The sequence below is a fragment of the Centroberyx affinis genome, unplaced genomic scaffold (assembly GCF_046629955.1).
Source record: "Centroberyx affinis isolate AG114_WGS23_722 - 3 ecotype Tasmania unplaced genomic scaffold, CSIRO-AGI_Caff_v1 ptg000714l_1, whole genome shotgun sequence".
In the NCBI taxonomy this organism is placed as follows: Eukaryota; Metazoa; Chordata; class Actinopteri; order Beryciformes; family Berycidae; genus Centroberyx; species Centroberyx affinis.
Genome location: NW_027279331.1, coordinates 104,347 through 120,083, shown reverse-complemented (window position 1 = coordinate 120,083; position 15,737 = coordinate 104,347). Strand labels below are relative to the sequence as shown.

The 15,737-nt window shown below is 42.2% G+C and overlaps 1 protein-coding gene across 1 annotated transcript in view; it reads right to left on the bottom strand.

The window, feature by feature from the left end:
* snx19b (sorting nexin 19b) overlaps positions 1–15,737 on the bottom strand; it is a 41,606-nt gene that overhangs the window by 13,003 nt on the left and 12,866 nt on the right. The window contains exon 11 of the mRNA XM_071519544.1: positions 13,611–13,740. Within this exon, the coding sequence (XP_071375645.1) occupies positions 13,611–13,740 (130 nt within the window). The remainder of the gene's footprint in view (positions 1–13,610; positions 13,741–15,737) is intronic.

The following is a 15,737-nucleotide window of genomic DNA, read 5'->3' as shown; positions in this document are numbered from 1 at the left end:
GAGAACAGCATCATAGAGGCTTTAACCAAGCCCCTAGGAAGAGCTGCTCTCGGTACACATCCGGGGCTCAGAAAACACTGGAAAACACTTTTGTATGTCTTGTTTTCTTTCTTTTTATATGCTATGGACCCTTTGTGAGTCGGAAATAAAGTTTGAATTGAATTGAAAAAAAAACGAGCTGAGGGCCTCTCGTCGTCGCGGGCCCACGGTTTCTACAGCCGTCCTTTCGTGTCCTGTCACTGGAGCAGCCCGGGGCACTGGATTTCAGTTGGTGGGCTAAAAAAGGGTAAATGGACACCGGATTGGGGGAGCCGGGACGGGACGGGAGGGGTGGATGAAAGTGTGTTTCATAACCTCTACAAGAATTGACCTACGCGACCCATTCCGTCCCCTTGAGACCATTGCATAGGACAGTAAGAATAGGAAAGCTGCCGCCTACTGCTGTTACCCAGGAATGGAAGGGAATATTTATGGCTCAGAAAACTCCCTAAAAGCTCAGTGTAAGATGGGAATAACGCATGTGAGCGAACGCGATAGTGGCGTGACACATGGCAAACCCCCAACCGAAGCATAGGGTGCGATATCAGCCACTCAGACAGTGTGATCCCACTGTGAAGAGTGCGTCTGCTTTCGTCTCGCGTCTCAGGGACAAGCCTGTTCGGGGGATGTCACACCTCCTCCACTCTAGCAAGGCTGATAGATAGCCGGCGCCGTTACGCAACGAGCATCTTTTCCATCCGCTCATCCGTCCGTCCCTCCCTCCCTCCTCTTCCCGCCGATGCCAAATCCGCCGCTAACGGTTAAGGCCCGCCCCGTACCGATGGGGTCTTCTTCTCGTTCGTACCTCACGCCCTCAGGCCCCGGCGCCCGTAAGTCAAGGCGGAGCAGCGGAACGGGAAAACAGCCAAGAGACTCTGATATCGCTGTGAAAACAACCGGCGGTGTCAAAAAAACAAACCTCCAGAGTCGAGGAGGGATCTCCGTTTTGGGGCCAATCATTCAGAGGCGAGAGACCGAAGTCCCTGGATCCCCCGCATCGTCTGTCAAGGAGAATCATTAAGTCTTCAGACAATAACGAGGCATGAGGTCTAATGTTGTGTTAAGACATGATAAAAAAAATGAACTCTGACACTTGTAGAGTTAGGCAGAGGCGCCAAATGAAACACTGTGTCCAAGAGAATACGTTTTAAAGAACAACAGTTATGTCAGAACTGGAACACTGTGGAATTCTTGCCAGGTTAAAAATAGACTAGTCTTCAGGACCAGACACATATGGCTATTCTCTCAATACTGGTGATATCTCAAACAAACTATTTGGTAATACACATTTGTACATGTTCAAGATTCAAGATTCAAGATTTCCTTTATTGTCATTGTACAAGTACAACAAAATTGCGATTGCAGCTCCCTAAAAGCTCGAGTTTGATGCATAACAAACTAAACAACCATGTTCTAATTTCAGACCAGAGTGCCTGGACCTATTAATGCCAACAGTCTTTTTCTGTCTCTGGCGGTGATGGTGGGGAGCCTGCAGTAGACTACCAGGCAAATGACCCGTTTGACATGGGTAAACATCACAACATATGGATCTGCTCAACACACGACAGCAGTAGAGAACTACTTAAGGCAGATGTATGGTTTCTGCAGTGTGCCCGGTGTTCGCGGTGCGGAGGGTCTATGCGGCGAGTGCGGTCCGCGCTCCTCTCAAAAAATGTAACTCTACGGAGGCCTCCGCAAACGCCGCAGTCAGTTCAGAGGCTATGATTGGTTAATGGTTGCTATGTTAGTTGGTTACCAGGGAAGTAGTCTATTCGAGCAAACTGACAGCTGACAACCGGCAAAAATGGACAATGAGGAGGAGGAGATTCTGCGCTCTCCACGAACACCGCGCTGTTACCGCATTTACCATGAAATGCTGTGGCTCTGCGAAGAGAACTGTCTTGCCGTGAACACCGTGAACACCGTGAACACCACAGAAACCATAAATTTGCCTTTAGAGTGCTGAGTTATGCCTGAACTGTACAGCAAGAGCTGTGGCCTTTGCGTGGATGAAAAGTGGGCTAGGAGGGTTTTCCTAGCCCAGTAGACCAGTGTTGATTTTGGAAACAATTTAACAGTTTTCATTTTAGTCTTACCCTGCATTCACACTGCGAGCTACAGTATTTGGCTGATGGGTCGCTCCATTCTGACCAAGAAAAATAAGCTTTGCTACACAAATCATGTATTTTTCACTGCTTTGGTACTGCCTTTCATAAAGTTGCATCAATTTGATGAGTTAACGCAGCTAGCTTGCCAGCGCTAATTACGTAGCATTAAGTAATTTATGAATTTTATCGACCTCTATCAGTGACCAAGGAATTGCATCATCAACAGGTCTCTGGAACAGCTTATGGTGGCCTGTCAGTGACAGAAATACTGAAATCGCATTTCCAAAACAGAATGACTCAACTAGCTAATTAGATCAGAGATCCAACAGAAACATCTAGTGAAAAAAGGTAATATATCACCTTGCACAATACTGGAATAATAATACTGCTTTGGCTTGAAAACAAAATTTGTTGCGACACACATTCACTCGTAGCAGCGACCTCTATCACTGAGGCGGTTGCTCCAAAACTGAGATTTTGACAGCCAGAAATCTCAGCAGTTGGTGAAGTAATCATTGAGTCATTGGTACCCTATCAACCCTGTAGATATATTATGGTCATTCTGTGCTATGGGGCAGGAAAAATCATACTTATTTCCCCTTTAATGTCCAATAGTTTCAGAATAAATTTTAGTCTTGTCACGTTTGATGAAAATGCAAAAATCATTTTAATCTAGTATTTGATGTTTGAAATGTATGGTGTTAGTCTTTGTCAAGACTTCTCATATAAAGTGTGTTTGCAAACAAATTTGTCATCAACACTGATATGAGCCGGCAGCTAAAACATCACTTTAACACTTGTTTAAGTCCAATTTGGCAAATACAGTGAGACCCTGGAATTGAACTTACAAAATAGCAGACTGTTAGTCTTGGATACAGCGTGCTACTCTGCTCTTAAGCAATCCACCTGCCAATCCTCTGTGCAAACACGATCATTCAAAGGCAACTTGCCAACATTTAAATTTAAACAACACATTATGCAATAGCATGCGAGTGGCCACGTGCGTATTCTAATAAAATACGCTACTTAGAAAAGCCAACGTTACATATATTGTTAATTCTGGAGGTCTGACCACATCTTCAAAGTTCTCTTCTCTCCAAATGCCACGATGCGGTCATTGGCTAAATAGTGCAGTGGAGAGACAGAAACCACTTCAACTGAAGCCAAACAACTTGTTGTTCACCACCGGTGAAACCCAAGTGGGCCACTGGATCTCAGTGGCAGGTCCCTGGATATTAATTAACACCGTGGCAGAGGAGACAAGAATCGGCAGAAAGGGGGGAGAGAGAGAGAGAGAGAGAAAGACTGAGCGAGAGCGTTCTCTCACTGACGACGAGCCTTAAATCCTCCGTCTTCCCTTCCTTCTCCACCTCCATCATCAAGCTGTCAGCAAGGACTTGCGGTGCCGCCGGGATTGTTTATGAAAGTATTAATATGCCATTTTCGGGAGTAAAAATAAAGAATCATGTCATGGCGTGACAGGTGCAGCGGGAGACTGACAGAGCGGAGGTGCCAAGCGTTGAGTTGAGGAGGTGAAACGTGCTGCACACACCAGTGAGGGCCTGTGGCTGCTGCACTTCAGACCAACAAGCCTCCCATTGACGAGCCAGAAAAAGACGAGTGTGTGTGCGTGTGTGTGTGTGTGTGTGTGCATGGTGAGCGTTACAGGTGCATGGACAAAGAGCACCTGTACATTCTCCAGCCTGCTCGTGCCGTGACATGGTAAAGATGTCCGTTCATCACCCAGATATGACGTGTCCTCTGGCCCTGCAGAGGGAATGTTCCATACTAACAATCTGTTACTGACTAACAGCCCAATGGGAAAAGAGCTTGCCGAGAAAATCTGAACCGCTTGATGCAATTTGATTAATTGCAATCATTATATTGTATCATCATCGCCGTTGACCCAGTTTCTCCGCCACACGATCGCAGCCAGCGCTATTCGGCGCACGTAAGCAAGTATAGGAGTCGGTCTCTTGTTTTCCCTGCCTCTGGATCAGGGATGCAGTGCAGGGCAAACCCACCTCAACTCACTTTACCCACCTTTATATTTGTGGAATTGAGTTTAAACGAGATAGAGATAGAGATAAATTCATAGTGCTCGTCTTGCTTTTTCTTTACAATGGTGGTTGTTTGCCTCATGATGATCGATCACCAATCGGAGGTCATAGTTTACCCTCCTTTTTATTTACTGCTCTGTCACTGCTCCGATCTGGTCATCTAGCCAGATCAGCACTGCGGCGACTGAAAGGAAGCGTTATGGGTGCAGATCCGTGACCAGTGCGCATTCGACCAAACAGAACATCGTCTATTCCCTCGAAATGTTTGTGATGTCGAAACGAGAACGGCTCCGCTCTGGAAGCAGACCTGCTACATCTACATCTAGACACTGACAACGATCTGGCCCCCGGCTGGATTTTCCATCCAGACTGCTGTCTAAGAGAGAGAGAGACTATATTCATCTTAAACTGTCCCACTTTCCAGTCCATAAAAATCAGACATCTCCCAAACCAGAGCCTTGCCTTGGACCCCGTTTATAGGAGCAGAGAGACGGCTTTTCCAGCCAGACCTGTCACACACGCAGACCCAGATTGGGTCTGTTGGACCCTGGTTCCATCACATGCACACGCGCACACACACACACACACACACACACGCAGTCTCCATCCACTCTCAACTCCCAATTAAAGTCTGACAGACATGCATGCGATGCGGCTGTAGACTGGCATGGATAAGGTTTCCGCTGCCTGCAGCATCTATTTGCCTCCCACTAAACAGCTATGTCAGATTATATCATAACCCTGACAGCACTTGACATATCTGTCAGTCCCACTTACTAAAAATGCTCCAAATGGGATCTTGGACCAATTGCCGGTTTATTGATATGAAAAATTGAACCAAAATGAAAACGCAGTACATTTTAGATTTTCTTCCTGCACAAAATTAAATAACAATAATAATTTTGTGCATTTGTAAACTTTAGAGTTTGAACAGAAATATTACATTATGCCAACTCTGATGTGATTTCTGAATAGACCGATGAGGTGTCTACTTATTTGTTGTCTATTTTTTTATCTCTTTGGGGCAAAAGGGCTACAATAATCTCCCACAACTGTAAAGTATAACTATATAACTATGTATAACTATATATATATTCTTTAACAATGTACTTCAGTGCATATCTGTTTGGAGGTGGATGAATTAACAGCTTTAGCTGACTCATAAATGTCTGTCCATTTCTGTTTTTATTCTTCATGATGTCTAATGATCTTTGTATCTGCCTCTATACTGAATATGCAAAATATGGTGCTGCATAATTCGGTAGCCTGTTGTTTTTGACATTATATCCTGGAGACTTAATTCCTTTCCATCATAATCTAAAGGCTAATTTATGCTCCTCTTAAATACTGTTTTATAGTAGGTCTTTCTCTAATGGTTCACCACAAAGTTTCTACATGTCAGCACCGTCAGCTCTTGCCTACTCTCTGGGAAATTGCTTCTTTGAGCTCCTGGTGTACGCAGGAGCCTTGATTCATGGATTAGCTTTTACTGTGTTTTTCTTTATTGGGGAATAATAATCAACAATTTCAGTAAAGAGTTTGTGAAACAGTCAACTCCACAATATATGCCACCACCAAAACAGACTCCTAGAGAGTCCTATTCTGCCCCCAGCAACTAATAATATTAATAATAATCCAATTTATATATTTTTAAAGTGCATGAGGCAACTGAGCACAACTGAATTTGAAGACTTCATTACCCCGAAATCCTGTAAGGTGATGTTAGTAAACTGCACAAAACACTCTCTTGTTTACCAACCCGGGCCACTCTGTGATGCTTTATACCAAAAGATACTTCAGAGACGAGAGAGGAACAGATCTAATGTTGGTGAGTCCAGCTTTCTCTGGACAGAGCGCGGCTCACTGCTGTTTAGGAGACAGTTTGGATTTCACTCTTAAGTTTTGATTTGTCACTTCCTGTGGGGAAAACATTTTACCATTGACCATACCAGACACTAGAAATGAACTTTGAATTTACAGTGCCTCAATTAGTGGGGATGGGAGACTCTTCTCAACTGCAGCCCCGCTTTGTGGTTTAGGCTGATACGTCAGCTGGATTTTTACAGAAAATTATTGCCTAGTGCAGCTTTAAAGCTCTGACTTAAGGCTGCAATAAGTGACATTTTCTGACCAATAGAGGGCGACAGAGACCGCAACACATTTGTAAATAACATGCAGCAAAGCCACTGCAGTATGGAGGCCTACCAAGGACAAACACTGCAAAGCACTGTGCATAAATGCTAATAGCTAAGCTAAACGTAAAAAGTGTCACCGGTATCAGTCTCGCTTTGTCAGATTTTCCTCCCGCTGAAGGTTACATGTCCCACAATGACAAGTGAAGAGGCAGGTAGCAAGTACTACAAGCTGAACAAGTCCTCCCAAATCAGATTGTACCCATGAAGATGTGCTTGTACCACAGTAACTGTTTGGTTAAGGTGAGTCTCAGTTATTGCAAGGACATGTACTTCGTAAATCTGTGTGAAAGTAAAGCATGTTATTTTTGTTGGGGTCAAGAAGAGCCTGGTCTGTGAATTCTGTCAGTGACATTGGTTTGACCAGAAAAAATGACTCACACTGAAATGATTTCTGAATAAATAAAAGAGAAGTTGTGGCCAAGAGATGAGTAAACAGGTCACAAAATGGGTTGGAGGCAGGGTTAGGATCATTCCATACTGCAGAGTGACTACAATATTACTACTACTTGGCTACTATATAGCCCTTTTCTCTTGTCTTAATCAACAAGCCGTGGCCCTCAGTGGTGCCCTGTTTTAGTTTAGTTTTAGAATTTAAGATGGATTACTTTTAAGGCTCGGTTAGGTCTGGCTCCTACAGTAGCTACTGTAAATCTCAGATCTTTTAACTCCTTATGAGGTGGAGTGCATCCCAAAATATTCAGACGTGGTCCTGGTGACCATTAATAAGTCTGGGCTAAAGACCAAAGGTTTTGGCCCTGCGGTTTTGAAATGCCCTATCAAAAACTCTTTCTTTTGACAGAAGGCTTTAATATTATATTTATATTTTTTTTTTATTGTGCATCTTATTGGATTTTAACTCTCTTTTGAAAAGTGCTACATGAATAAAGCTCATTATAATTAATTTATTAATATAATTTCATATTTAGAGAGTATTTGTCAATACCAATTGGTAGCCAGAGCATCCATACCATTCACTACAGACTGGAGTATGAGAAGCTAGTGAAGTTATGCAGCTGATGAGAGGAAAGGAGATAACTGCCACACTGCGGTGCTGACAGACTGATGCCAAATATAGGGGGAGGCCAAACAAAAGCACAAGGCCTTTTCATACTTGGCTGCTGCTTCTCCTTAAAATAGAGGGGCCTAACATCAGTACAACGCACTGATATGCCGGGGGGGGGGGGGGGGGGGCCCTGACACCCCCAGGGAACGTGAGGTCAGAGCACAGAGCAGCACAAACTCTAGAACCTGAGAACATTGTCCGCATGTTCGGTTTACTGGTAGCGGGAGCTATACCTGTCGGTGACAAATGCTCGGGGAGTTTGACGAAGCCAAACGCGTTCTCTTGAGGGCCAAGTGGTGCGGGGCAGGCATGCATGCACACACGCTCACACACAATTTACAATGCCTGTGATAATAAAACGCCCATGCTATCCAAAAAGTGAAAGTAAGCGTCTCTAGTCAAATCAAGAGCATGTTTCATGTTCGTTAGTTAGTCACACTGTAACGTTGACTTTGTGCCGCTAGGGGGCGGCATTGACAATGAATGGGGACTCAGTGGTAAAGCAGGTCATGCAGTTAAAGTTATCAAACAATGTGGGGGAAAAATGAAGGGGGACTCAGTGGTAAAGCAGGTCATGCAGTTAAAGTTATCATACAATGTGGGGGACAATGAATGGGGACTCAGTGGTAAAGCAGGTCATGCAGTTAAAGTTATCATACAATGTGGGGGACAATGAATGGGGCCTCAGTGGTAAAGCAGGTCATGCAGTTAAAGTTATCATACAATGTGGGGGACAATGAATGGGGACTCAGTGGTAAAGCAGGTCATGCAGTTAAAGTTATCATACAATGTGGGGGAAAAATGAAGGGGGACTCAGTGGTAAAGCAGGTCATACAGTTAAAGTTATCATACAATGTGGGGGACAATGAATGGGGACTCAGTGGTAAAGCAATCCAGTGAAAGTTATCATAGGTAACATAATAGTCTACACACGCTACACACTTGGAGACATCAGACTGGGTTGATGTGTTGAAGTGAGAGTCAATGGAGAATTTTTGGGCAAACCTCTAACCACAAGACACTGTAGTTATTGTCCAGTTGTTGGACTGTTGTACTGTTATTGCATCATCACTGCACTACCACTGTGCCTCAGTGTTGACTACTTATATCATATTACCACATACCTACTGTGCAATACCATATATCACTTATCATTTAGCATTTCTATTATTCATAACACTCACGCTCCTGGTGTTGTATGTTATATTGTATATTGTATTATAAACTGTATTGTAGTGTACATTGTGTAATGTACGGATTGTATTTATTGTGTATTGTAGTTCTTATATTTTGTACTGTATTGAGTAAAAACAGGACAATTACAGTTACTACATTTCAAGATATAACTTGTAAGCCGAATTCTGAGGAGAGTAGGCAACAGAAATATATGGTCAATCTGTCCTTTCATTGTCCCATACGAAGATGCTTATACAATTTCACTCATATTTCAAGTTCACTCAGCAATCACTGACTGAGTAAAGGGTGGAACTACATCACTGGTGGGGGACAACATGTTTACTATTTGCTTGTTTTTAATTTAAGACACAGCACGCCGCGACGGCTGACAGTCGACCCTTGTCTAAAATGTCGACTCGCTTTATTAACGATTGTACATAAGCCAGAGTCCCTTCTCCAGCTCATAAACAGCCCTCTCTGTGGAATCTCCGCTAGGAAACATGTGTCTTCGCGTCCTGACCTGGCTGAGCCCACAGACTCGCCGGCCCCTCCCATCTAGAAGTTTCCATCACTTCTTCGTAGCGGAAAACCTCGTAAAAAAAAAAAAAAAGCACTTCGGGCCGAGAGAGTCATCCAGAGGCAATCGCCGTTAAAAAAAAAGGGGGAGAAAAGAGATTTGAATTATTGTGGCGGCATTGCTCATGTTTGTTTTGAAAGGAGATTAAGTGTTTTAAAATGTTACCCACATCTATTGAAGATTAGGGGGAATAATACATTAGAATTTGATTTCTCCCTGATTCAGAAGCAGTTCTCACAATTGTAAAATTGTCATCAAGAGTTCTCTTCAAAAAACTTAAGAAGGTGAGAGGAACTACACTTGATAAAAGTGCCATTAACTCACTTTGTAACATGACAAATTTACATATTGACCTGACGAGATAGTAGGTCAGTATGTGCAGCCAACAGCAGAAGCCTGTGGTTGTACTGGGAAGCTCACATGAATGTATGAATGTGAAATAGAGCAATGATGAAAAACAGCATGCCAGTAAAACCCTTCAATGGATGAAAAAAAATGCAAAATATTTATTCTTATTGGTCTTCACATGGAAAGGCAATCTCTGAGGAATTTGCTTTTTTTTTTTGTGCCAAATTAACTTCCCTGCAAATATTGCAGATACTTGCAATTTTGACAGATCCTCATACATTTATGGCATAAAACCTCACACTAAAAACTAAAAAGGCAAGGAATATTTTTTCTAAATCATACTGTAGCAATATTACAATGTCAGAGTGTATGTCAACAAGCAATTCATGCAAATATGTCACAATATTGTCCTCTGTTGTCTACTTTAAATACTACTTTAATAATAATCCGGCAATAATCCTGGATCTCATCTAATCCTGGACACTAATGCCATGAATGTGTGAAACAGCTAAAGTGATTTGTAAAATTCCCTGATATTCCCTGAATTCCCCTGAGAATTTATCAAACACCCTGACTTCCCCTATTTGGAATACACCTCTCAAAACTTCCATGATATTCCAGGAATTCCATGATAAAAGAAAGTCTGTATAGGCCTAGTGAAATAGAGAGAGAGACTAGACATTTCCAGGGCTTGGGGTCTGGATTCCATGTGGCGGGTTAACTGATATGAAACGGGGTCTCCAGAAGAATTCTTGATCGAACCACAGCGACGGTGATAATATCTGTTCCTTATTTTGTAATTAAAACCTACAGCCAGTGGCTTTTGGACCGCACTGAAACCACTGTGAAAACCATTTAGCCTGCTTCTACACAGCCGTCATAGGTCTGCCCACAAAAGCAGCTTGACCTCTTTTCCCTTGAGCAGGGCTACATTGCTTTTGCTCCCAGAATGCCGCGGTATAAACAAGCATCAGTACAAAGTGAAAAGACACAAAAGTGAAGACACAAATTGAGATTTATTTCCAACACTGCTGAACGTCTTGTCTCCCGCTCCCAGTTGACCATGAGAATTAGGTTATCGTTTTGTTCAAAACAACGACCAAATGTCAAAATGAGTCATCTGTGTAAATTAAGAAGCAATTCTCTGGATAGTTTATAGAAAAAGATAAGAATCAATTCGAGGAGTAAAATCTGCTTCCACGATCAAAATCAATTACGATCTCCACCAGTGTCAAGAAACTTATGGAACGTTGTTTGTGAGATTTTTCTATTCAACACTTCCTTCCCAATGTGAGTGAGTTACAACATCTTACTTGACCACCAGCCCTCACTACCCACACCCCTCAGATGTGGGTTTATGATTTTGATTGATTTTGGATTAGAGCCAAAGTTTTGCACCAATATTCAATATCTTTACATTTAGCCATTTTTATGACAATTCCACAAGAATTGTATTCTTGTCAGGGTGGAAACGCCTCAGAAACAGCATTTAGAATAGTGATTCCCAACCTTTTTCATATCATGGACCCCTAATTTAGTCCACATTAGAGCCACAGACCCCCAACTGATGAGATTTTGTCTCTTGGACCCAAATCTGAGCATATTTCTATTGTCAGATATGATTTTGTCCAGAATTCCATGACTATCTGTATTGTAGGTAGAGAGATAACAGAGAAACTATGATCAAAACAGTCATTCTTCTACATTCTCTAATTGTGTTAACTTCTTGTAAATGAAATGATGCTGAAGTTTAACAATTCATGAATTTGCTGGGGACCCCCTGGAACCCCCTCAAAGACCCCTGGTGGTCCCCGGACCCCACGTTGAGAACCACTGATTTAGACCATCATGGGACACTAAAACGCTCCACTGAAACCCAGGATAATGGCAATGAGAAGAAGAAAAAGAAAAAGAAGGGCTTCCTACAGACAACCAGAGTAGTACTGATCATTTATATAATACATATATATATACACAAACAGCATTATATCCATCATATGAGAGGTGGACGACACTGACTGGCTGATTAGATATTTCAAACTTACATATCAGTTTGACCTGAGACCGTTTGACTCAGGTGTGTTTTGGCACTGGAATATCAAAATAACAGTGTTTGGAACCAAAGACAGCCATGACACATAAACTGTAGTGACTCACAGCAGGGCGTGCACGGTTAAAAGGCTCCTTGGCCGCCAAAAATACCTACACTCTCCTTCACAGTCCACATACAGCTCACATACCATGTGTCTGCCGCCAACCAAACAACCAACCAACCAAGCACTGACCAGACATACAGCCAAGCACAGCACTGCTGAAGTACAAATTCTTTTAGAGGTCAGAGTTTTGCTCGACAGCGGAACAGTTTCCAGATATTCTCAAGGCAAATTGTTGGATCGATATAGGATTAACATTTAGGATTCTTCTTATTACGTCTTACTAAGAAATGAGGGCATTGTCATTCCCTCAAAAGCTAAATGGACATTAAAAATAGGATTAGAAGGAAGATATTTTTTGCAATAATGTTATACATTTACTGCAGATTGTGTACACTCCCACACTGCCATATAGACCTAATTAGTGATCAGTTTATGTGGATGTGATTAAAAAGCCTTTATTGTATTGGCTTATGTTTCGGCTTACATGCCTTCATCATTTTTGTTCTATTTTTCACTACAAAAAATGTGCCTTGGTATTATTTTTGGAGAACGGCCCTTTTTTTTTTTTTTTTTTTACATTTCGCATCTTCCAGCGCTAGAGGCCATGATCTATCTCTTTTCAAAGCTTATAATATATTACATACACAGACACAATGCTTATACAACAATATGATTTATTATAAAATGCTAGAGTATGTGTTGTCTTACTATCATCAAAGGATTTTGCTATATATACAGTATACTGTATATCACCATACTTCACTGTATGGCAGCAGTCCATGTAAACAAATGCTGATAGATGAAGAAGCCAGAAAGACGTTCCTCCGCTTTCTGAATTCATTTGCTCATGAGAAGAGGATTATGGGAGTTGTATGGAAAGTCACATTCAAAATGTGAGGATTTAGAGTTAAAGTTACATTTTCACAACAATACAACTTTTACCTCCTTTTATTAGATACTGCCCAATGAAGAACAGGGATCATTTGGTTTCTACCAAACTATGATGAACTGTGTTGTGGTAAAGATAGAGGTACATTGTTCAGTTCCCATTTCTGCATTTCACCCCAAGCGTGCCTTCCTCTTCCTTATTTCCGCTAAACTGAAAGAGTAAAAACTAGCAACGTTTCTATCAAGCTTCTATTTTTGTAGCAGTGGCATGTCTGTCCATGACTCAGTCTAGACTCAAGGCTAGAGGTGATTGTGATTTTGCCATCAGGACCTTTAGCTTAGTGGTTCTCAACGTGGGGTCCGGGGACCACCAGGGGTCCATGAGTGGGTCCCAGGGGGTCCCCAGCAAACTGATGAATTGTTAAACTTCACCATTATTTAATTTACAAGTTAGTTTTACAAGTTACACAGTTAGAGAATGTAGAAGAATGACTGTTTTGATCATAGTTTCTCTGTTATCTCTCCACCTACAATACAGATAGTCATGGAATTCTGGACAAAATCATATCTAACAATAAAAATATGCTCAGATTTGGGTCTGAGAGAAAAAGTCTAATCAGAAGGGGGTCCGTGGCTCTACGGTGGACTAAATTAGGGGTCCATGATATGAAAATGGTTGAGAATCACTGCTCTAGATTGTGAAGTATCATAAAACACATTTTTACAGATTGCTATTATGTCATTGTTTTTGATTTTTTTCCCCACTTTTAATCATGGGTTGTCTCATGTTTTCTCATTTCATTTTATAGATTTATGGGGGGTTTTTTCAACATATTTTCTTTTGAATGCATTTCCTATTTGTATCTCATCTCCTATTCTTGTTTTGTTTCCTGTGAAGCACGGTGTAAACTCTGCTTTTAGATCATTGTGAGCTTAGGATTATTAGTAGCAGTGTTTTTGGGGGGAGAAATCCCGCTGTGAATGAATGTAGAGGATTCACCTGTTGATGAGGGTCCCGAACAGCAGCCTGATGGTCCTCTGGACGTTCTCGGTGCACAGCCAGCTCCACTGCTCCCTCATCAGCAGACACAGGATGTTCAGAGCCACCTCGGCCAGCGCCGTCTCGGACACTGCGTTGCAAAAATACACACAAACACTGTCAAATGTAAATATATAAATACTGTGGTAATATACAAAGGTCTTTGCCATTTTGAACAAGCATATATGTCCGTTCAAAGGTGCATGGTGGCTGACGTTTGGCTCGGTCAACAGCGGCATCTAGTTGATAGCGGGATATTTAGTGAATCTAATATCAAACAATATTATTCATTTCAGAGTATGATGACCATGCAGGACCGGTGGTGTAATCAAATCAAAATTCCATTTCATACATTTGTCAACACTGCCCTCGAGTGGCTGGACTGAAATGCTGCTGCCTTCTGCTGGGTGTGATTTCTCCTCTGCGTGTTGCTGCATTCACATCATATGGGGAAAGACAGGAAATACAAGCTTCCTGCTCTACAATATCATTCACTTCAGCTTTCAGGTGGTAAATGCTACTAGAAAATACTGTTCTCTCAGCTTTCAGAAGGTAAATACTGCTAGAAAATACCGTTCACTTCAGCTTTCAGGTGGTAAATACTGCTAGAAAGTACCGTTCACTTCAGCTTTCAGGTAAATTCTACTAGAAAATACCGTTCACTTCAGCTTTCAGGTGGTAAATTCTACTAGAAAATACCGTTCACTTCAGCTTTCAGGTGGTAAATACTACTAGAAAATACCGTTCACTTCAGCTTTCAGGTAAATTCTACTAGAAAATACCGTTCACTTCAGCTTTCAGGTGATAAATACTACTAGAAAATACCGTTCACTTCAGCTTTCAGGTAAATACTACTAGAAAATACCGTTCACTTCAGCTTTCAGGTGGTAAATACTTCTAGAAAATACCGTTCACTTCAGCATTCGGGTGGTAAATACTACTAGAAAATACCGTTCACTTCAGATTTCAGGTGGTTAAATGAATCATTCATCATTATTTTGCCATTACAACTCTTTACTGCAATAGCAGGGAACTACTTGCTGGATTTTTCGTTTGTGTTTGATATGCAATGTTTGGCTTGCTGTAAAATATGAACTCAAATGTATCACTCACTAAGTGCATGTGTGTTAGGGGTGAAAAAGCTTATCAGAGGCAACCCTACAGAAAACTTCAATCGTGGCATCTTGACGAATTCATACAAGTTTGAAATCATTGCTTTGAACTGTCAAGCCGTTCTGACGGTTATTCCCGTCTGACGTGAACGCGGCGTTATTTGTCCTCGCTGAACTGTCAGTCCGGGAGCTGTCTGGAGCGGGATAGCTCAGAGGGGCCTGGTCAGCCGAACCAGGCGCTCCGCTCACCCTGACCGTCTGGACCGGACAACCTCTCCTTCAATCAGACGATGACCAGACGCCTAGCACGGCACAACAGGCAATTTGGATTCAATTAAACAGGGAAAAGTCTCATTCCAATGTCAAGCGAAGGCAGAGATAGTTTCCATATGATGTCAATGAGATCATCCGTTTTTTCCTATGGCGATTCCCTGTGATGGAGAGATGATGGAGCAACGGTGGTGTTTGATGTGACAAGGTGAATGGTGGGAAACAATCCAGGATCTTTAAGTTAAGGACATATAGGCAAGGGCCCCTTCATCCCTGTAGGTCACCTTCATAACATAAATAGTACCCAAGTAAAGAGCTGGTAAATAAGAAGAACAGTATTTAGAACTCAGCCAAGAAGGAGCAACTTGAAACGTTAAGAAATTGCTCTCTCTGGATTTAAAAAAAAATGCATTTCACAATAAATGACAACTTTATGTTTAGAATGGAGAAGTGAAAGGATGGGATTGCCCACCAGTGACACCAAGTCACATTCCTGTGGCTTTGGCTCTCCAGCCACAGCCCCGTGCCAACGGTTACCAAATCCTGAGCCCCGTCTGATGAGGAGACATTGACTGGAATGGAACAAGCTGTTTTCGATCAGAGGGTCCACTGTAATTATATTAAGACACTTAATGGAAAGTGATGGAGTCAGGCAGACAGGCAAGTCGGAGTACACAACAGAACGGTCGGTGAGTCAGTCAGTTGG